This window comes from Xiphophorus couchianus, chromosome 4 (genome assembly GCF_001444195.1).
Source record: "Xiphophorus couchianus chromosome 4, X_couchianus-1.0, whole genome shotgun sequence".
Classification (NCBI taxonomy): Eukaryota; Metazoa; Chordata; class Actinopteri; order Cyprinodontiformes; family Poeciliidae; genus Xiphophorus; species Xiphophorus couchianus.
This window is the reverse complement of record NC_040231.1, coordinates 14,166,860-14,190,981: the sequence shown is the minus strand read 5'-3', so window position 1 is coordinate 14,190,981 and position 24,122 is coordinate 14,166,860. Positions and strand designations below refer to the sequence as shown.

The 24,122-nt window shown below is 36.3% G+C and overlaps 1 protein-coding gene across 1 annotated transcript; it reads right to left on the bottom strand.

Annotated features, from left to right (window-relative positions):
- Positions 1-3,692: 3,692 nt before the first annotated feature.
- rps6ka2 (ribosomal protein S6 kinase, polypeptide 2) lies at positions 3,693-23,305 on the bottom strand. The gene is made up of 22 exons (XM_028015853.1): positions 22,650-23,305; positions 18,566-18,682; positions 17,500-17,581; positions 15,696-15,776; positions 14,912-14,991; positions 14,435-14,541; positions 14,314-14,351; positions 14,084-14,226; positions 12,468-12,538; positions 12,101-12,189; positions 11,649-11,713; positions 9,127-9,229; positions 8,816-8,958; positions 8,543-8,665; positions 8,075-8,164; positions 7,781-7,939; positions 7,207-7,368; positions 7,032-7,108; positions 6,544-6,661; positions 6,371-6,427; positions 6,006-6,086; positions 3,693-5,552 (listed from the first exon to the last, which is right to left on the bottom strand). The coding sequence occupies exons 1-22, from the start codon at positions 22,896-22,898 to the stop codon at positions 5,403-5,405; spliced, it is 2,385 nt and encodes a 794-aa protein (XP_027871654.1). The 5' UTR covers positions 22,899-23,305; the 3' UTR covers positions 3,693-5,402.
- Positions 23,306-24,122: the final 817 nt, after the last annotated feature.

Below are 24,122 nucleotides of genomic sequence, written 5' to 3'. Positions count from 1 at the left end.
GTGAGTGTGTGTGCTCCATAGGTGGTGGACTCTCTGCTCCTGTCAGAGTCTGTATGTCGCTTGTCTTCATCACTCTATTTTGTAAAGTAGGAGGAATGTTGAACACGGTGAAAAACAGCTATATTTGCATCAGACAAGGTCGTAATTTGAATTTAATAACACGTGTACTGATACTTGCTCTGTCTGCCTGCACTCATCCTTGTCTTTTCTCATCTACACGACAGCATGTTATCCACTCTGCATTTTGAATGAGATGCTTTTTATGCTCACTTTTTTGCTTTATTGATACATTTATTTGAACTAATTAAAGAAGTTTAAGGAACAGCCACATATTTCTCTTGATGTTTTTCCCTCATTATTTGCATGTTTTAAATTATATTCCTCTTTCATGAGTGTTTACTTAAATTTTGCAGGGCCACCATAAGGGCAGACTAAATTGACAAGATATCAGTATCAAAAACTGATATCTCAATGCATATTTTCATCTGATTGAAAATATGCACATAAAAAAGTGGGATGGGAAAATTAAAACAGGTAAACAGATTTGTGCTATTAAAAAGGTTCTGCAGATGTTTGTCTGCCATGGCATGCGGAATCTCTTGTTTGAAATCCTTGAGCCCAAATGTAACTAAAGTTTTTCAGAACAGCTTGTCTGAGAGTATATTTACTAATACCAGCTGGTATGCCTTTTGTGAAGTAATTAATAAAAATTTAGAGTGCTCAAAACAATTTTTTTCTATATAATCCCACAGCTAGCTAGCTAGAGTTATGTCATCAATATAACCTAACTCTCCTGTCTTTTCCTTTGGCAGTGTACATTTGTCAGTAGAAAAAACTACACCACTACTAAGTATCTTAAAGTGAAAAAATAAGCATTATGCCTTTTAATTTTGAAAATTTCTCTCGATCACATTTTCTTGAGCTGTTTGCCAATCATCAACATACACGCTATCTGTGTTGTGAAATAATGTTCATAAGTGTTCCAATATAGTATGTTCTTACTATGGTTATGGGAAAAAATGAACCCCTTGTGGTATGTTTGCTCTTTGGACGTCACATGAGTTAAAATGGCACATCCGTTAGGTTGTGCTAGGCTGTGTAAATTCAATTGAGCTGGAGAATCAAGATTTGGCCTCAAGATATTAAGGAAACTTGTGCTGTGTAAATTGGGGGGGTAATGTTGCAATGACAATGTGACTTGTGATGAATAAACGCTTAACTAAACAGTGTTAAAGTCCTTTAGCTTTGGGCTAACAGTGAATATAAACCTCAAATAGTGGTTAGTCTACTCACGGATCAGCCAAAGACTAGCTTGTGAAAAGGACTCAACCCCCAAGCTTTCTCATCAGCTGTGGCTGAGATCCCAAATGTAGAGAACTTGATGAGTGAGAAGACATCATCCACTCAGAGGTCTATGAACTGCAGCCTGCCTTTCACCCAAGAAACTTTCAAGTCCCTCTCCAGAAGATCTGATCTGATCGGGGTGTGCAAGACATTCCATCAAACATTTTTGTAAGGTAAACTTTATGGGTATTTTTTTCCCCATTATAATAGCAGATTCTTGATATAAAACTTCCAAAATGAGAGCATTTTTAAGACTATTTACTTGGACATGAATAGTCAGTAGTAAAATAGAACTCATTATACACAAATGTGGAATTTCTTTGTACATGGGTAAAACATAATCCAAATAATAGGAAAAAATGAGCTACAATAAGAGTTCAGAAATTTCTTCAACATTAGTTTTGAAGGAAGGTCAGTGGTCCATTCTTATTACAAATAATTATGTTATTAGATACCTAGAAATTAAGTTAAAATAGAAAAAGATGGACAATGAAGATGAAATAGCTATCGACATAACTGCAATGAGAATACTTACAAATGTGGAAAGCCTTATATTTAAATTTAAGATTTCACTCCCATATATTTTTCAAAGTTCTCCCTTTTTTGAGCTCTGATATAAACTCTGACAAAGATGTAATTGTCAGGTTGAGTTATTGCTTCTCAAAGCTCTTATTTCTCCTCTTTTTCGCCTTTCATCTCTCCCCTCCCGACACCTTCTCTTTGCTCTTTCTGTTGTTTGGTCTCCTCTTGTCACTCCACTGCAATCATCCTCGCAGGGGGTCTTGTCATCTGTATCTACTCATATCCTACAATCCCTTCTGCGCTGAGCACTACTGCACTTAAATGTCAGGGCTGATGAGACTGCCACACCCACCTGACACATCAGCTCAGCGCCTGCTAAAAGCTTTTATGGAGTGAGGGCCTGGTGGTTGATATAAATTAAAGAGTTTCATCCTGTTCTTTTTGTGTGTTTTTTTGGTGAGGGTTAGGGGTGTGGGGTGTATGGCTTGAAAACAGACAACTTCTTCTCATTGGAGGGTAGATAGAGATAGAGAGTGAGGCAAACTGAAAGCATTCGCTGTGACTGGTTGCCATCTAGTGGCTCTAATACAACTTGCTCAGAAATCAAAGCTGGGAAGAAACATTTGGCAGAGTAAGATATTAATTTACTGAATATTGAACAGGTGATATCAACTTCCTTTAAACTTAATTATTAGTACAAGCGCATTATGGAAACTAAAAAGTCTGTATCTGTAGTTTTTCTTGTTAATATTGTCTCTTTTTTAAACCTTGGATGAGTAGAGCAGATAAAATGTCCCTATGGGCTGTGTTACAAAAGGGGAATAGTCCATAGGAAAAAATTAACTGAAGATTAGATTTATGAACACTTCCTCGTCTCCAAATTAATTTCCTATAATAAAACATACTCTTGTTTTTCTTTCTCATATGAAGTACTCCTGATCCTGTGTTCCTGTGCTTCTGTTTCTTTGCTCTGCCTCTTTACGTGATGCAGCCAGTAATGGATCTCTTGTTGCAATTAACTCTGTGTTCACTTTATTCTTTTTCAGACCACTATTTCTGTATTTTCCCCCTATCTAAGTCATGTTCCCTCAAACTAAGTTTGGTTCTGAGATTTCTTTCTGTAATTAGAGATTGGTCTGTTTCTATTGTTGCCTCATGCTTGCTAAGAATAATGGATTCCTTCAAAGTCAATGATTTCATGCATTTTGCCGGGCTGCTTTCTTAAGCAGATAAATTTTCACTGACACTTAATGATCAACTGAATGAAGTGAACTGAACTGAATGTATTATATCACAATTTATATTGACTTTAACTCTATGTTTAATTGGATCTAATAGTGACTATATGGTGTGAGGGCAGGTGTCCTTCAACTTCTAGATATGTCTAGATATTTGTAGGTATTCGGGACACTTGATACAGTGTGTTATATTTTACAAGCGATAGGAATGATTACTGCATTTCTGTTTTAAATCAGTACAGTTAGATGACAGATGCATTGTAGTTTTAGTGATGAAACAGATCTTTTTATTCAAGGTTATACCATGAGAATCCTAAGCAATCTATTCCTTGTGCTTCAATGGATTACAATTATTGTGTATTTGTTTTTTGTGTTTTATTTACATGATTTTTTATTCACATTTTAATGGTGATGTAACCCTGTAAAACATAGCTAAAAGTGATCTCTCAGTTTCACTGCAACCGGCTTGAATGCATCTTTTAAGCTTTTTATCTTCAGATAAAATTGAACTAACTCTGTATTTCTTCTGTATGGCATTAAGAAATGAAACGGTGGACTGTCTGTGTAAACAGACTTTTCATTTAACTATTTACATTGTTATTCATATACTTTATTTGAAAAAACTTTGGCCTTTTTAGACAGTCATTTCAATGCCTGACCAGGTGTAGACAGTCTGTGCAGTCTATAAGCAATGGATGAACAACATCTCGTTATATTTACAGTTTCCTTAGAAATGCAAACACAAAATTTGCAGTCCTTCTGGCTGCATGTCGTAGTACAGCTTGGCATATATACACCCATTTTAACCTCTTCAGTATTGAATTTGCATGACAGTATGTACAACCTGATTAGCAAACAATATATACAGCTTTACCTCCAACATGGGGCATATTGCACAAAATCTAAAGCAACTATTGTACACCTAAAGTACTGCATCGGTCCCACCTAAATCTGTTACAGACATATAAAGTAATAGCTTATGCATTTGAGAACATACAGTAGGATATACACCATATGCTACAAGTTCTTTTATTTACCATATTTGCTTTTCTTGGTTTTAGCATCTAATAATGTTTGTGAAAAATTATAGTTTTCATTTCTGCTGGCAAAAAGTGCCACTGACGTCTGCATTCTGTAAGCCTTTTTATGGTCTTGCCTTATGTATTCTGCTCCTCATCTTGATAGATGCAACCAGGACTGCAGCAATAAACAGAATAAACAAACATTTAGTAAAAGTGTTCTCAAATAATGTGGCTCTGACAGTGTAATGAAAAAACAAGCTTATTGCTAGCCTTGGTAGAGGTCAAATAGAACAATGTGTTCCCATATTCAGTGGTAATTTAACAATGCGTAATTTTTAACTGAAGTGTTTGCAGACAAAAATGGGTTTACAGTATGGCACAGCTACTACAACCCATACAGTCTTATACCTATTTTCTGCTGTCTCAGTAAAATAGATCTGGGATACATAAAGAGTCAAATGCCAAAATTATGGAGATATCAATATAAATATACACAGACACAACTATGAAGCATACATTATGAAAATAAAAGTCAGTGCCATAGTTACCTCAGAACTACTTCTCTAAGGATATTTACATGTCTTTCTATATATATATATATATATTCATGCAAAACTCCCAAAATAATGGAAGAAAAATATTGCTATAATGAGTGCCACATTGAGTCAAAATATAAGCTAAAAAGATCTTGAAAGAATTGTCTACTATGTGTTTTTTGTGGCACCAAAAAGTGATTTTCATTTTTATTTCCCAGTCCATTCTTCTTATTTTAAGTTATGTGAAACCCAAGGCAGTTCCAGTTAAGCTGGGTGTATTGCACAGTGTATATTGCACAAAAGTACTCCCTCCTTGTCAACCTCTTTGCTTGGACTAAAATGAGTACATGTATATTGTAACTGAATGGAGGGCTTACTCCATGAAAGGGCTGTTTTTGAATTAAGTAATTAAGTATGAAATGGCTACAAGACAGGTCAGAGAGATCCAAAGGATCTATGAAGGCATCTGCATGTAAAATTTAATTGTCTCCACTAAAGCCACTTTATTGTGATCATAGAGAAAAGTTCTGTATGAAGACATGCATAATAAGTGTTATGTCACAGTGTAAAATTAGCTCATTTTGATACAGTTTGGAAATTGCACTGAGAACCAAGTCAATCTTGATGCCATTTTGTTAATTAGGCATAATTTTGTGCTTGTCAGAACATGAGTCTCTTTTTGAAGCAGGTCTTCATTGTGACTCAAGTTCCCCTTTCGCCTTTCATTTCCAATATTAAAGTTATTCCTTTTCTTTAGGTTCCGAAGTGACGCTTGAACTGCCCAGCTTCTTCATCCCTCTTCGCTGAGCCAGACCGGAGGACTGCACTGGTTCCAGGACTGGAGCAGGAGCGCATCGCTTCAGAGCAGAATATGTGGCAAACAGCGCCCCCTGGCGGGACATAAAGGGCAATGCAATTAGATGATCTGTCCAACAATCCAGTAAGTGGAAAAAGTGCCATCTAGTGGATTCTGGAGTCAAACTGTTGTATGTCATGAGGTGTATGATGATAATATAATAAAGAACATTCATACATACAACAATAATTATAGTATTTACATCTCAATATCAATTTTCTTTAATTAAGGCATACATCAAATACACAGAGATGTTAAGATGATCATGTCAACTAACAATCTGCTGCTATTTATTTCATGAATAGAAATAAACAAAAAGCTCAGTCTGGCTTATCAGTTCAACATGTTTTTGACCTAATAACACTTACATTTGACTAAATATTAGCCTTTTCTAATCACATATACAGGGGAATTCAATTTTGGTGGTTAGCTTATAATGAGGCACAGTCACATATAGATAAAGAATGACATGCAGAAAGGGTCTGACCTTGACAGTGAGAGCATCCTGCCTGGTGAGAGGTCTGTCAGAAAGCTGCTCTTTCTCAACAATCCACGGGTGCCGAAGAACCTAAAGAGCATCGCAGTAAAACTGATAATCCATTTTCAGTCCATATTTAATAACAATTAGAATGACAACACTGAGAAAGAACATCATAAACCATTGGCAACACACAGCAAGTGCAGCATACTGCTCTGATTGAAAGTAAAATAAACTTATTAAAATTGTAGTAAATAAATTACTACAGTTTATTTACTACAATTTTTCTGCATTTCTTAACAGAAAAAAGAGTTTAGAACCTACACTAACTACCTGTTCATTGTTGGTGAGTTTATTTTAACAAAGCATCCTACCTGTGGGGCAGTAAGACGCTGGTGAGGATCCACATGGAGCATCTTTATCACAATGTCCTGTTAAAGAGGAACAGATAACACACAGGTTATATTAGAATAACTTGACAGCATCAGTATCTTAACAAAAGAAAGACCGTTTTTTTAATATATGTCAGAGAACATTAAGATGTAACCTTGGCAGCTTCAGACACCAAGTCCCAGTTCCCTCCTGTGATGACAACTTTCCCACTTCCAATCTGAGCCAGAATCTCCTCTGCGGTGTCATTAGGGCTACTGGCAAATGGGCTGAAACTGAACAAGATTGAGAAGTCTACAGTTATTCAATAACGTGGTAAATCAGTAGAAAAACAGTAAACTATTTTGGATAGCACTTTGGGAAATATGTATATTTACAGTTTGTAGATACTATAAAGCTCTAATAGAGAACATAGAAGGTGAATGGGAAAAGGGATGAAATGAGAATCGTCCTCAGGTTGACCTTCTCTCTTATTGTTTGTGCTGCTTTTGTTCCAGGGGAGGTTATTTATAGGACTGCAGCAGTGGGATTATGGGCAAGGAATTATGACATTGCACAAGCTTAATACTGACAATAGACCAATAAATTGTATTTTTAAACACTGACAGCAGTAGCGGTTTTCTTGTTTTTAAAGTTTGCACTAACCCAGCTATCATTGTGTATAGGAGGATCCCCAGGCTCCAGATGTCACAGGCTGCATCGTAACCCTGTTTCCTTAAAACCTAAACACACAAAATACACATTAAGCACTTTGTTTTCTCATGTTTGAATGTTGGGGAAATAGCAGATATTTTACAGTGCCGATCAGTAGTAACGGTACCTCAGGAGCCATGAATGTGGCTGTGTAACATGGAGTCATCAATAAGCCATTTTCAGCACGGAGCTGTTTAGCAAAACCAAAGTCACATATCCTGATGGATTCTGGGAGTCCAGCCTCATCAGCATAATGAATGTTGCTGGGTTTCAGGTCTCGATGAACAACCTGGAACAAAGCTAATCATCAACCAGCCTGCATGTTTTTTGGTGTGCTTGGAGATACTAATATTTATCATTTGTCTGATGATGCAATAACTTTATGGTATAAGCACAGCACTGTCGACAATTACCAGCAAGCCTGACGAATTGAGACGAGAGACATTTTTTATACCCCAGGGAAAAAGAAAGTAAAAATTTGAAATTAAAATTTTGGAGATAGTCTGATGATACAAAGAGAAAATGGAATGAGGAAAATAATGGTGGATTTAATAAATGTTTTAGTGTGTGATTTCTTTCAACACAGTGAAAGAGCAATTTATTTTTTGTGCAAACCTTCACCAGTCATGCCAATAATTGTGGGACGTACTGTATTTCCACAGTAATCATTTTTATAATTGTTTCATAACAGGCCATCTTACCCCCTGGGAGTGTAGATACTCTACAGTTTTGGTCAGTGTACAGATAACGTCTGATGCATCCCTCTCTGTGAAATTTGGCAGCCTCAGAACTTTGTCCAGGAGTTCATTTCCTCGCATTACGTCAAGAACCAAGAAAACACATTGGCCATCGTCAAAGACCTACATGTGGGGGGAAGAGGACATTCGTATTTAAGAGGAAAAAAAAAAAAAATTCAGGTTAATTTTCAGAAAATTAAAGAATCTGCAGCTCTGCTTGACATTTTATCTTTTCATCATGTTTTTGCTTTTACTTACATCTCTCAAGGTAATTATATTTGGATGCTGTCCATATCGTAAAAGGATTTCAATCTCCTCTGATGGATCTTTTTTGGCTCTGTCAATAATCTGATTTAATAAACAGGAACACAGAATTTGTTATAAACTGCACAAACATACAACTATTTAATATGTTAGAGATATATTTTATTTGGTACTTCTAAAAATGCATCAAACTGATGTAAATGGATGGAATGGAAATGCCAGTGATTTTGTAAGTGGTTTCAACATTTCATGACATGTTTTATCTTTGAACTAAGGACATTGTTGTCTGTATCAAAGCCACTTTTCAAAAAGTAATGTTTTCATAAATTACATTGCAGCAAGCAGTTTTTTAGAAAATGAAAACAGGACATTTTGAGCTAGTTTTCCTGTTTGTAGCCAAAACAAACTATCCTCCACATTTCTAAAGCCCAGTGAAAAGTTCATATGAACAGTTTCTCCTACCTTCACTGTATACTCCACAGCAGTAATTCTGTGCAGACATCTTTTGCGGACAAAGGGTCCTGACTGTTCGATTTCTTCCTTCAGTTCATACGTATCTTTGAAAGCCACATTGTTGCGGATATGCTGTTGGAGATCATCATGTCATTTTTATTAGTCATTTTAAGTAAAAATACCAGATAACCTGTCAGTTAGCATCACATATAATTATATATGTCAAATCGTGAGTAAGTGTAAACTGTTTTGTCATGAGATGTTTTGCTAAATGTTGCATACTTGCGCTATGGGGTTAATGTTCACTTCTTGCCGGGAAGGAACGACAGGAGCAACAGTAGCCTCTTGAGTCTGATTAGTGGCCACAAAGCTGAAACCACGAAACAACTGATGTGTGTTTGCACTTGGAGGAATCCCTGGAGAATCTGGAGATAGAACAAAACACAAAGATTCCCAAGCTGTGGTAAATATATCTGTCTACCTATTTTATCAATGTATACACTTCTAACAAGAGTTGAATCAAAATGATAATGGAATTGTTTTATTTTGAGTATGTTGTCCCCTCTGCATGTTCATGCCTGGGTCTGAGTTACCTGTTGGTGTTCTGGAGGTGAACTCGGGATCAAAATGGAAAGTGTCTTCAGGTCTTCCTACAGTCGGTTTGAATGGAGGCCTCATCTCTTTCCTATACAGCTTCTATAGAGCCAGATAACAACAATGATACATTAGCAAGTACCATCAGCTTTACTAAAGAAAGAAACATAACGATGTGAAAAACTATGACGGCAGCTCATTACTATAAGCAGATGAAATTGCTTTTGAAGCATGAAAACTGCTGTTCATAGCATCAAAGAAAATAAATTATATTCCACCTATGTTGTTATAAATTATATTCATAACAACACAGTCTCACAGTGCACTGTACACTAAAGTATTCACACCCCTTTAACTTTTCTGTAAACTGTGCTTTTCTTTGATTTCCCTAAATAAAATCCAGGGGAACAAACTGCTTTCAAATGTAAATTTGTCAACAGAGTGTGTAATTTAATCTTTGTATGAATTCAACTGCTCTACACAGTTCTCATACATTTCTTGGGTTACATTAGTTAACAAACAGCATTATGATGACTAAGGAGCAGAGTCAGGTTATAAAACAATGTCCAAAGCTTAGAACCTTTCACAGCGTAATATTGAATCCTCCATCTGAAAATGAAAAGAAGTACAGCTGCACACCAAACAAGACATGCTCCTCCACCTAAGCTAAGCTTGGGCAAGGATAACATTAACCAAAGAAGCAGCCAATGTGTCTTTGGTATCTCAACATAGTTACCAAAGACATAAGGGAAACATAGTGGTGGGTTTCTCCATGGGCTGTTTTTCTTCAACAGGGTCTGAGTTGATGTAAAGATAGATGGAGTAAACTACAGAGCAATCATCAAGAAGAACATGAACTAACTTAACAGTAACACAGTGTCCTGAAAGTGGTGCTGAAATGTAATTGGAGCAAAATGAAGTAATTTACAAAACTCTAAATAGGGATAGTGTTAGGGTAGTTACCCTAACCTTACCCTAACCCTAACCCTAGAACCCACATTTACTGTATTATCCTGGCTGTTGAAAACTGAACACTGTGAACTGTTATTATTGATTATGGCCTGTAGGTGTCACTAGTGCAACATCTGTTGAGTATGTCTGGGCTCATTGGGGTAAAAACAGATTCCTGACACAGGCCACAAATACTACAAAAAGCTGTATTTAAGGTGGGGATGCAGCTCACTGCATTTCATATTCTTCAGGCTACAGGCTGTGTCTGCTTTATAGAATTATGGAAGTAACTTTTTAAGAAATAATGAGAATTTTAAGACAGATTTAATAATCACAAACAATAACAGGTAAACCACTCACTCTGATAGTGATGATTTATTTGAATGGTGTGGAGAAAAACATAAGTCTCTTATTTTGACAAACACTGTCTGAAAATAGGAAAAAAATGTGGCTGAAAGGTAGTGAAGGTTATGACCACAAGGTGATGAGCACAGGAACGAGAAGAGAGATTAGTAAATGCTGAAAGCAGAATATCGTGGATTCTGTAGAAAAATTCAGCATCACTATTGACAAAGCTAGATGGTGGATTTCCATTTCCATGCACAAGTTAGTTAAATGATTTCAATATAGCAGGACAAAACAAGACAAATTTAGTTATTTATTTGCTAAGGTAAGAAAACGACTTTTAGAGGATTTTTAGACACAATTTTCAGCATATTCTCAATATCTCAATCAATAGTAGTTATTTGGTACCAGCTCTAATTTTAAAAGTAGATCCATAACATTGTTTGTCTCTTCTTTATTTTTATTTTTTTTAATCGGAACATAATGCGTTGCTATTTTTATCATTTAACCTAGTTGATGTTAAAAGTTAGGTTCTGTTTAAGTTATTTCTTGATTCAATTATAAATCAGGACTGGGTGTGGAGAGTGAAATTTAAAAACAAACTGTGGTTAATCACAGTTAATTCGTGATTTAACAGGGGTGATTAACTGTCATATTAATTTGCGATATTAGAATTTACTTTATGATTTAAAACAGAAGAAGAAATCTGTAAGAGGACTGGTGCTGATTCACAGCACTGTACCTGTACAGTTAAAAAGTGCTTTGCATTTCATGTATGCAAAATTGTAAAGCTACTCAGTGAGTTTCAACTCTGATGTTATTCCCTAGTAGGTGTAAGACTGTCCAAAGACAATCTTACCATGCCGCATCTCCGGTTTTGATGCAGCATGGTTAATTAGACTACTTGAAGAGAATCTCAGTCAGAGCAAGGAGCATTACACTGCAGAGAATGATCCTTTTCAAGCAGCGCAGATCAAAGCAAAGGATGTCAAGGTTTCATGCTGACAGCACAGGTAATTTCTAAGACAGATCATATGGACATGAGCAAACTCTCTGAGCGCAAGGCTTTGTAGTATGAGTCACAAAAAGTTGTTAGAAGAGAGTTTTTACTTGCTAACTTTTACTTCATTTGGACTATGTTCACACCATTTGCACATAACAGAACGTCTTTGTTGTTGGCATATATTGTAGCACATAAAAAATGTGGTAAATCTAATTTACTTACATTCCAGTCAATTGATGCAAAGAAGCGGTGTCTTTTAATTTCTTCCACTCCGTCTGGTCCGGCTCCTGTCAGTCACACAGATTGACAAAAAGATGTAAATGATCACAGCTATGGAGGAAAATATCCCAAATGCACATTCTAATGCCTGTTTGCTTGATAGCTGACTAAAAATGAACTGCAGGCTACAATCAAGTGAATACCCTCACAACCCCCACCGCCCTCAGACTCAATTAAATTGGCTATCAATTGAATTGGCTATAATCAGGTGAAATATCACCTTTGGAGTCTACAGTAGGTTTATGGTTTCCTCATCTTTGGAAACTGAAACTAAATGATAGAGGGCTTCATTTGTAGACCATAGCTCATTTTAAATAGGTTAAAATATAATCAAAACTAATGCATCACATTAGTGTTAACAGATCAATTATGTACGAAGCTTTTGAACAGCAGACCTAGACGATTGGCAGGGTTCCTCTTGAAGAGTGCTCTCAATAAACTTTGGACTTCAGGGCTGAGGAACTGTGGCATTCCAAGCTTTGCCCTGAACAGACAAGACACAAACATAGACAGTTAACATATTAACAAACAGTATCAACATAGCAACATACAGATGATAGAGAAAATGATAACTATTAAATTTAAGAACAGGGCCTAATATCCAATTATAGGACCCAGTCAAGAAGAAAACCAACTAAATGTCAATAAACACTGAATTGTTTTAGAATAGAATGAATTTTGCCCAAGGTTAATTGGAAATTATTCAATGAAAAGGTTTAAGCAAGTTTAAGAGACAGAAGATGTGAAAATATTTGTTCTTACTTTAAAATAAGCGCCATTGTTTCCTTCCGATCTTTTCCTTGGAATGGCAAAGATCCAGTCAACATTTCAAACTGAAAAACAGAACAAAAATTGTCAGAACATGTAACTCATCTAATAAAACGTAGACTGCATGTGGCTTTCTGGGTTTTTTTTATAAGTCTGGCTTCTATTGTTAAATGTTAAACTGAATTTGACATTTATTTAACCTTGAAAATGACCCACTGCTACTGTATGCTATCAAGATCCACAGAACCAGCTCCACAAAATGTTTTACTATGGATTTCCTGGAAGAATGTTTAAAGAAAAGAACCACTAGGTAAATAAGATCATAATATTTTTTGATTATGTCCTCTTGGGTTCATCAAGCAAAGATATTCCAAAGACACTTTCACAAAAACCTGAAATAGTTGAAAAACAACAACAATTCTTAGTCTGGGGCTATTGTTCTCCTCTGGAAAAGAATAGACTGCCAACTCCAGGTTAGAAGCAAACTTCTGTCTCAAAATGGAAGCGACCTCAAAGTATTTTTCAGATTTATGAGGGCATACGAGAGAGAGATTGACAGGGGGTTTGGGGCGTAGAAATGTTATGATTCTGTGTTGTGAAGAGAGAGTTCAGCCAAAAGGCAAGTCTGTCAATTTCTCTGTTGAGCTACAGTTCAGCCTTTAATTATGGTCACAAGTTATTGTCGCTAACCAAACAGTCTGCAAACACTTTAACCCAAATTAAACACATGAATAATAGACAATATGTCTGAAAACACTTCATTGTTCTGCGTGAAAATGGTTAAAAAGGCAGCTGGGGAGGATGGATGGATCAATGGATGGATGGATGGACGGATGGACGGACGGACGGGCTCGTTTTTAACTGAGGATGTCTGAGAAAACCAGCTTTTGAGTGCTGCTTTGTCTAGACCCTAGATCATTCTCTCTTCTAATCTAAACTATTCTATTTTAGTTCTAGCTGCATTTTAGGTGTTATTTCCCACTCCAAGTTGAACCTCGTCTGCCACCTTGTGTCTTCGGGAGCATCTAAAAAATCTGTTTGGTCTGTTCCTTGGGCTTCATGATTCTGTTTGGTAGTGTTCTTTAATAAAACATCACAAAACAACTGTATTTATATTTAAAGTAACTTACACACTGGTTGACTAGATTTAACAGTTAAGTACTCAAAAAAATTTCACTTTTGCATAACATTCCACCTATAAGGGAATTGGTCACACTTCATTTAATTTATGGTTGAGGGGGTCACAAATACAATGCATGTTTAAAATGCATTTTACTGAATTTTAATTGTGGAAACCTTTGTGTTGGTCTATCAAATAAAAATCCTAATGAAGTAAAGATTTGTGTTTATAATGTCCCAAAGCATGAAAAAGTGTGAATCCTTCTGCAACACTTTTGTAACTGAGCATTTTCACTGTAATAGGAAACTGAAATGAGGAAGTCACACCAGTTCTACATTATTACTGACGTAAGTCTGTCCTACTGTATCTAAGTTGTTTGAAGTTTATTATCATTCCACACAAGTAACAAGTAGCACTTCAATCTGAGGTAGTGAAAGCAAACAGATACTCTCGCTATTAATATTTGTGTGTTTAATTGAATAATTCTCACCATTAGGACCCCAAAGGACCACCAGTCAGCACTTTGTGTGTGTCCTCTCCTGTTTACGACCTCAGGAGCCATGTACTCAATGGTCCCACAGAAAGAGTATGCTCGTTTATCATGGTCAATGGCTTCCTTACTCAGTCCGAAGTCTGAGCAGAAACACAGATGCAGATGTAAGACAAATATGGACAGAAAAAAAAAAACATTTAAAGATTGTTACAACTGCATATTCTGACCTGTGATCTTTATGTGTCCCTCCTCATCCAGGAGAATACTGATAAAAAAAACAAACAACACTAAGATTTAGTTAAATAAACATCCATAGGAAATTAAGCTTTTATTGTGTATGTTACGTACTTTTCCGGCTTAAGGTCTCTGTAGATTATCCCCAGACTGTGTAGATGGTCCAGGGCCAGGGCCAACTCTGCAAGGTAAAACTTCACATCCTCCTCTGTAAACATTACCTAAGCAAATAAAGAATATGTAGTAACAGCACATTGGGGTACAAGTATAAAATAAATTCATTAGACGTGTTAATAATGACCTAAAGTGGTAAGAAAAGTGAATTGCGGCAGTGCCATAAGGTTGACTTTGTAACATTTTAATACATATATTTGTTCTTTTATTGCGCTCCGACAATTGTTTCTGGTTTTCAGGTTAAAAAAGCTGCTTACTTAACTCAAAATGGTTTCAAGAAATTGAAAAGATTTTGACCTCAAAAACTGAAGGTGTTATATGAAAATACTCCCAAAATTAAACCTAAGTCATTTCAAATAGATGTTGTGTTTATTGGTATTTTTTTTTTCTATTCCAGGAAACTGTTTGCAAGCCCACCTCCTTGGATAGGCGAGTGAAAAGATCTCCACCTCTAAGGAAGTCCAGGATCAAATAAAGCTTTCCTTCTGTCTGAAAGGCTAAACACAAACACAGATGTACAAGTTTCACAACACACATTGAGCTTGTATTATTGTAAATTTATTACACTACTTTTCATTTTGAGGATGTAATCTTAAGAAATTATTGCAGTGTGCATAGTTCTCTGCATGTTTGCACTGTGATAAAGTATTTAATAGATAAAATACTTTTTTTTTCTCATGAAGAGAATTAATATTAATCAGAATGTTTTCTGAATTATTTTATTTTTAGCATCCCTGATGACTCAAATTATCCATTGAAATCTCACAGCAGCCAAAATTAGAGTTTGAAAACATATGTGAGCCAGATGGAATAATAGGTTTCCTGACAAATTTTGTGTGCATGTACTATAAAATACATTAATATACTTCTCAGTACACTGACATTTTGGTATTAAAATGGAATTCTACTTAATTTTGAGGATTAGGTAGATTAGTAGAAATATATACCTATCTACTGTATATGTCATATGAGTTTACTGTTTTTAAACTGAGTCGCTAAATTAGCGAAGTGTTTTGATTATTCTGACTTATTCAGATGCAACTGCATGTCCTTCCTAAATGAAAGTATTTATTAAGTATTTACCACAGTGCAAAACTATGATTGACACATTTTCTTCTCACTATGCACAATATTTAGGTTTTAAATTATTTCTCTAGTAAATACAAAAAGTAAAGCTGCAGAAGTACAATATTCAACTTACCATAGTGGAGTTTAACAATAAAAGGGTGATTAACTTCTGCCAGAATGTCTCTTTCCATCTTTGATCGGACTCGATCCCGCACTAAAGACAGGAAATAATGTCATTAACTGAATTGTAAATATCTCTAAATTCATCAATATTACTAAATACTTCATTGACTCATTGACATTTAATGCAATTGACAGTTAATGTGATTTTTTTCTAAATCACAAAAACAGAATGTTAACATGATATAATTGGGGTGAAAAAATGTTTAAAACATGCTTTAGTGTCTTCTATCTATTTTAACGTGCTGCAGACTTCTTTATATAAATAATAAAGCATTTAGATAGATAGATAGATAGATAGATAGATAGATAGATAGATAGATAGATAGATAGATAGATAGATAGATAGATAGATAGATAGATAGATAGATAGATAGATAGATAGATAGATAGATAGATAGATAGATAGATAAATCTTTATTGTCATTGTACAATAAGGACAATGATTTAGTAATCAAAAGGCATGTGATTCCACATAAGATAAATTTTTCAAACGTAAAAGATTATTGAGTTTGCTCAAAGTTGTAAAAAGTTACGAAATAGTCAAAAATTGTTCTCCTGACAGAAAGTAGAAATATCTCAAAATCTAATGTTGCTAAATCTTAAATCAGAAAATTTGGATTACATAAAGACAGCAAAACAAAACTGAAAAATGTATTTGTTTTCTATCAATATCATTATACTCAAGTTGCTGAGACTTTCTTTAAAAAAAATTTTTTTTAAACTGTATATTACATCAGATGAACACTGACGCACATAATTCAATTTACAGAATGCCTCTGTGATGAAAACAAATCCCTAGCGCTAAAGCAGACATTCTGCTCCAAAAGCCTAGTAAAAAGCTTCTGAGTATTGATTTGAAGTAACACAAAATACAATGAAGGAGCTTCCATATTGCTACGGAGTTGCAGAATTATAATCAGAAACAACAGAAGCTCGTTTTACTCTTCAACATGCAGCAAATAGTTCTAAATATTTACAGCCATGTCCTGATTACTTATTACATAGTTGACAGATTTCTGTATGTAGTTCAACATAGTACAAACCAAGTATCTTCCTAACTGGCCACTGTAAAGTGAACTTGCTCCTGTGCAAATTAAAACTGCTCTAAGCTGCTTTTTATATTGACAGCATGTCATATTTTATTCTTATTTTATCTTGTCTACATTGCTACTCAGTGGTGGTTGTCGTGTGTCTTGTCTCTATACTGCTGTAACTGCAAAATAATTTCCCTGCTGGGATGAATAAAGTAATTCTATTCTATTCTATAAGACAACCTCTATACTCCAGCATCTCTCTCCTTGACAGGATGAGATTGTGATTCTTCCAGTTCCAGGGTGTGGGTAAAGAGGATTCAATCTTGTACAAAAACTCTATAGATTAGCACATGACATCTGAACCTGCTTCACTCTAGTTCATGTTAATCCCAGCAGATGTTAAAAAATGTTTTTCTCAGTAAGAGTACGAATTAACCTGTTTTACACCAAATCCCTTGAATGTAGGGCATGTACATTTAGAAATCAAACAGCCATATATATAAAATAATTTACACACAAAACCTCTTTTAATCTTGGTATATTAGCACCTCCATAATAGAGACATTTTGGAATGCAATGCATATAGTGACCTAGCCATGCAACAAAATAAATAGGTTAGTTGTTATTTTAAATTACATGTGAATAAATAAACCAAGACTTGGAGTTGATGTTTCTGTACAGCTGATATGTGTGTTCACTCATTGAGTTTCAATGTACCACCTTTTAGAGTGGCTTTTTTCAGGACCTTCATGGCGTAGAGCTGTCCTCTGTCCACCCCTCTGATCTTTCTAACCAGGAACACCTAGAAATAAATAGCACATGTTACAAGTTACCTTATGGTAGTCATACTGTTCCTAACGTTTCATAAAAGATGAATATAGCATTTTTAAGCACATAAAACATAAAAATCAAAGCTGTTGCCAGAATGTTAATTGAAATACAATCTACATTAGCCTAAAATTTGTAGGTTGCAAACTTGAAGGTCATTTGCTTCCATCGTGTTTTGCAAACAGAAATGTAAATTGCTGTCTTGGAGCTGCAACAGCTATGATTTAAACAAGGTCTGTCAAAGGACAGCAGTACACTGAGCCATGTAAGCAGGCAATCCAGGCCACACTGAGACTCGACCTCAATTGTCTGCTCACAGCTTTGTAAACAGCATCCGCTTGCCAATGACTGTCAGGGTTGAATGTTTGGCTAATGCAGACCTCTAATCAAGTGAGTCTGTGTTCTTCTGTTCATTTAAATAAGCCTAGTGGTCTATGAAGCTGTTGTCAAGGGAGCTAATCTACAGATAATTGGAAATGGGAGGCTTATCATTAGCAGATGACTTGCTGGTGAATAAACACACATACAAGCACACCCCCACTCCAGTCAAAAGAAAGATCATAACCTTTTTTCTCATTTTTTTCTGTGTTGTGTATGTTTTGTGTATATTTAGTTTAATTTATTTCTTATGTTTTGACATGGAAAGAGAAAGAATTATATATATATATATATATATATATATATATATATATATAAAATCCAGATATCAAAATCTTTTTCAAAATTAATGTTCATAGTTTCTCTAATTGTAGTTCTTTTTCAATTAAACAAAAATAATTGTCCACTTTTTGTATAACACTCCAAATCTAAACATTTGACACACATTAAGCTACTTTTATTAATGACCTTCAGAATGTCTTTAAGGGATCATGATACATTATCCAAAATCACCTTTTCTTCCTAGAATTTCAAATGTTTCCTGTTTCCAGGTATCAGTTACTGTATCATGTTTTAGTACCTTTCCATAGGATCCTTGTCCGAGCACTTTCAATAACTGGAACTGAGACGGGTCTGCTTTTTCACAGCCTTCCTTAACATGGTGGCTGATGTCAATCTCTTTAAGTACACTGTCATCCTGAGAAAAGAAATGCAGATATCATCATTTGCACTTTATTTATTCATTCAAAAGTTGTGTTTGTACAACCTGATTGACATAAACAGCTTGACAAGACAGAAAGAGGGTAAACTCTAAACTAAATGGATACAGAAAAGGCCCAAGTTATTAATTAGTAATATTTACATTTTTTAAATTATTCTGAGGCTTCTCGCAACCATCACTTTATCTGTTTAAAGTGATGTGAAAAAGTGTTTGCACCCTGATATATTTATTGTTTTTGCTTTTTTTCAGATCATCAAACAGGTTTCATTATTGGATAAAGATAAATTGAGTAAATACAAAAAACAGGTTTCAAATGATGATTTTATTCATTAAGGGGAAAAACCAACCCAGCCCTATGTGAACAGGTAAACCTAAAACCTTGTTGCCATGGCAGCAACAGCTGACATTAATCAAGGGTTTTTGATATCTGACAATGAGTCTTTAATATCAACACTGAGGAATATTGTGCCAATCTCCTTTGCAGAAATGTTTTAATTCATTTCCATTGGAGGGTTTTTGAGACTGAACAATGTGTTTAAGGCCTTTCTGAATTTGATTAAATTCTAGACTTTGGCTAGGCCACTCAAATGTATTTAGTTTTTTCTCAGTATTTTAGAGGTGCCCTTGCTTCTGTAAAGTAGATCATTGTCATCAATATTACAATTTGCTTGATGATATGAAACATTTAGGAGTGGCAATCAAGCAAAACCAGAAGAAATCTATGAGGAGCAAATATGTTTTTCTCCGCACTATACATTTATCTCTCCCAAAAGCCTAATTGTAATAAAATTAGGATGCCCAGGTCTCCATCTTTGCCTGCCAACTAGCTCACATTGAACACAACATCAACTCTTTTCCCTGCTGGTGGTGGGCCAACTTCTAGGATGCCTTCTGTTGGCTCTTTGGGTCTCTGCCCTGCTAATCCCCGGTAGGCTTGATCACCAGCGGCTCGGCAGCATTTTACACATCTGTTGCTGAGACAACCAATTTTCTATTGTCACAAGAGGCTGAATAATGTGCTGCAATAAATATACTGCAGTTTACTACAGGAATAATAACCATTCTCATGCTAATTACTAACAAGAGAAGCATTTAAAATTCCAATGAAGCAGGAAATAAAACTGTGAGATCAGTTTCTGCCAGGACAGCAAACTACTCTAATGCTACCTTTGTACTGGGTTTATTTAGGCTCTGACAGAACAAACATCATTTGCTGCAATAATCTCCAGTAACCAAAAACATGCATCATGTTAGATACAAATACAAAATACAAATAAATGCAATCACTTAAGAAATTATTACAAATGTTCCATGTTTTTACTGTTTCAGAAGGTTTTAAGACTTATTTCTTGATAATAACTGACTTAAAAGAAATAGCATCTTTCCAGACTTTTGCTGAAATGTAAATATATTTAATGACAGATCATATTAATTAAAGTTAAAGCTATTTGTTCCAGATGTGATTATAAACTTAAGTAAGCACACTCATTTAAAAAATGTGTTTGTTTGCATGATAATACATTATAATAAATTACTTCTGTTGTAACTCACAAGCTTGCAACAGTAAACTTGTGAAAGTTCAATAAATCAGCATAATTACTTTGTCAGAGAAGCAATAAATCTTGCATGAAATGAATTTGGTTAAACAGCTCCTTAACTTGTTTTATATTTGATTGTTAAACTTAATTCACAGTTTTAGCAGACCAATACAAGAGGTTAAGCCAGTGTCAGTGAGACATGTCTGTGTCTAATTCATAAGAATATCTTCTGACAGAAAAAATAGAAAACCATGTGCAATGTATAAAAGCTGCCCAGTTTTTAAAAGGGAAACGAATGTGTTTCCAAAAAGAATATTCATCTAAGTGTTAGAGTGTGCAATTACCCAGGAGGCTTTTGGCACAGCAGCTTTTAAGCCAAACATCCAGCTCTTAGTCAATTGATTTATTGAAACTGGACAAGCACAAACAGGGAATGGATTTGATTTTGGACACTAAAAATGGTTTCAGCATTTTGTTAATGGAAGTCTTGCCCCAAAGCAATCTAGCATTGTTCTCTAGTTCTCAATAAAGAGTTCTGTAATACACAGATCTCTTTATAGATCTTCACTCTCATTTACTAAACTCATTAACTAAACTTCACTCTCATTTTGCAATATATTAAATCTGAGACCAAACATTCATTAGAAAAATATTTACTGAGGTAACAGTTGATAAATCCAAATGGATTTCCTTTTGGATTCCCCTGAAGTGCACAGGAAGGGTCACATACTATACAGCTTAAAATGTAGATTGTAGATTTAAGGCAATTTTGAGTATGACTATTTTTTTAATTGTTTATATCTCAATTGGGATATTTGTCAGCACAAAGAGACAAAGGCCGTTTAATGTTAGCGTGGCATTCAGCTTGCTATTCATTCTCAACTAGCATTCATTAAGTTCGTCATGCAGTGTTTCTGTTACATGAAGATTTTCATCATATTACGGTAGTTTTAAGGCACGAGTCAATGAAAAAAATATCAAATTGAACTTGAAGCCTATGCAGATTTTCCCCATACCCCATAACAAAAAGCAACAAGAAGCACTAATAACTCTGGCTCAAATAAGTTTATATAAAAGTACTTCAGTGTATGTAGGCGTCTACCAGATTATGCCATAATAATTTAATAGTTTGGATAGAAAGCAGTCTGTGAGCAGCAACTACTTTGCCACAGATTCTAAACTAGCTTCATTATTCAATTCCATTTTAATATTCAAAGATGCTGTGATCTAAACTATTTCATTTTACTTGTGTGTTTGATGTCTCCTAGGTGATGAACCTCCTTCCACCTCAGTTGTAAATCTTTGGCAGTCTCTAACAAGTTTACTTGCAGCATTATAGCTTACAGTTGCAGCATGATACTGCCATCACTGTGTTGGGAGAAAGGTGTTTCAGTAGTGATGTGTAGTGTTAGTTTTCCATCACATAGTAAGAGATGACTTCTGTAAAAAAAAACTGTTTAATTGTACCATGTTTAGGAGTATTCAGAATAAAGAAGGAGGACAATGGTGTACAATTCAAACCTCTGTGGCAATCTCAAGTCTTTTGCAGCCTTCAACAGATTTCCATTCAGGATTCTTTCTGTCTTTCCATAAACTCTGACCAAGTTCCCTTTGCGTGCTAAAGAAAAGCATTCACACACGTTTTGCATGGAAACTTCAAAGTTAAGTTTTGATCTCATATCATTGAACGGTTGATTGCTAAAAAACTTAATAAAATACTTTCAGTCTGTGGTTTTAACATGACAAAATGTAAAGTTTAATGTTCATGAATATTTGTCATTATGGAGGGCAGCAGCTATCATCCAGAGAGCTACTGTACACAGTCACTCAAACAATAATCAAAAGGTCACTCAAGCTGATCTAGCAGCATTCACAACAGGAGGTCTTGGTGAATGTTTTACTGCATTTACAGCTCAGGCATGTAGGCAGGTGAGCTGGACATCTCACACTGTGACCCTGCTGGTGTGTTTGGGTTATAAATAGAAGTCCACTGCTGTGGCTGTCAACTGAATCAATCTGTCTAGATCCATGTATTGACCAACCTGCCTGCCTCTGCTTTGTGTTTCCCTGTATGACAGTGCGTCCTACACCCAGCCTCACACACCCTCTGTCTGCCAAAAACACATCTCCTGTGGGCCTCAGGCTTTGGTTCTTGGCAGACAGAGAGAAGGGCAAAAACTAGCACTGCTTTCGGAATAATTCTGCAACACTTTTCACACCAGTGAGCTGTGAGTCAGCTGTCTGTGTTTATGTTTTGGGATATTGCCTGTCCAGCTCCACACATCAGTACACACACCCAACACACATACACAGATCCCAATAGTGATGCAGCTGCTTTCACACGTGCATGCCTCTCGTGTCTGATCAGACCTTAAAAAAAACGCCCAGTTGATAGAACGACTAACCTCCAGCTGACAGAACCCGGCACTGTTCTTGTTCCGCGCTGCTTTGTTCTTTAGGTAGATGGAAAACCATCTCCGCACTGTAAATTTACGCGTGCTTGTATCCATGGCGACGATCAAACCGGCGCATCTATCCCATAATGATGAACATCTCCATGTAGGAGGAGGGGGGCTCCCCAAGACAGACGCGCAGTAACACACGGCTCTTCTTTTAGGCTCCCTATTTGTCCCGCAGTTTCCCTGTTGGCGCATCGTCAATGCAGCGGTCGCTCTGTGGTGTCTCCATCCTCTGCGCTCTCCGCTGGTGGATCTCAGCTTCGGCGGGAACCCAGCAACTGAAAGCGAGTTGTACGAGAGCTGTTAATCCACGCAGCGGATTGATGACTGCTGCTTGGCTTAGGATTGCCCTGTGTGTTTTGCAGCAGGCTCGCTGCGTAAAAGGCTGCAGGGGTAGAGGTGACGAATAAATCCCTTCCGCTGAATCAGGAGAGTGCGTGCAGCTCCCTTCTCACATCTCTACCTGTGCATGTTTGTGTTTATCTTCCGCTCTCCTCTATCTCCCTCTGTCTCTCTCTCACCCTCTTTGCGAAACAAGGGATTGTCACCAGTCACATTGTGCGCCACAGGGAAGCTCACCGACCCCTCCCCATTTGTCTCCCTCCCTTTCACCTCCTGTCTTTCCCAACAGCACACAGCAACAGCTGGTGAGGTCACATGGTGCAAACCTGCAACCTCTCCCTGGCTGCCTTTTCTCCTTTGCAGCATCCGCACTCACAGATTTAGAAAGCGTATTTTTATAACGAGACAGCAACATGTCAACATGCAAAAATATGACGGCATTAGAATTCAATATAAAAGGTAGAGTACAGCAGCCAATAATGATGACACAAATGAGGCCAGCAGTCACAAGGGGAACAGCATGATCTGTTCTGATCACTAAGCATGTGTGTGTTTGTGTTGGAATTTGAATCTGTCACATCAGCAGCTTTTGCAGGGCTGCAGTGTTACATAACCTCAGAAAGAAGCAGTGATACAGGGCCACGTTGATGGGAGCTGGGGGCAAATGAGGACTGCTTCAGGGGTTAACTGACCGCGGCTGACCTAAGGTTAAATTTCTCTAAAGTTCACCTCAAACACACACAGGGCTGCAAACACTTCCAGGACACAGGAATCGCAGTGCGGTTTTCACATGTTTGGCTGAATCTGGGTCACGCTTTGGTCACATCAGGTACACAGTTTTTTGGGGCATTTTAGGACTATTGGAAAATGTAATCAAATGTGTTCAGTCAATCTGCTGTGGGCGGAGATTCAGGATTATGGAGTGATGTCTTTGTCCTAGTGGGATTAAGGCTCTGTAAGGAGATCACAACATTAATATTTATACCCCACAGCCAGACTGTGAGACAGACAGCCTCAAATATACCAGTGTATCTATGCTGGATCACACTACTAAAGGAAAAAAAACTGTTAACACCC

What these genes read in the sequence shown, in the direction of transcription:
- rps6ka2 (XM_028015853.1), bottom strand. Translation starts at nt 22,898, where the DNA reads ATGCGCCAACAGGGAAACTGCGGGACAAATAGGGAGCCTAAAAGAAGA. An exon ending in TTGCATCAATTGACTGGAAT is followed by an intron (nt 9,230 to 11,648) that starts GTAAGTAAATTA and finishes CTGGCTCTATAG; the next exon opens with AAGCTGTATAGGAAAGAGAT. An exon ending in CTATACACAATGATAGCTGG is followed by an intron (nt 6,662 to 7,031) that starts GTTAGTGCAAAC and finishes AATCTTGTTCAG; the next exon opens with TTTCAGCCCATTTGCCAGTA.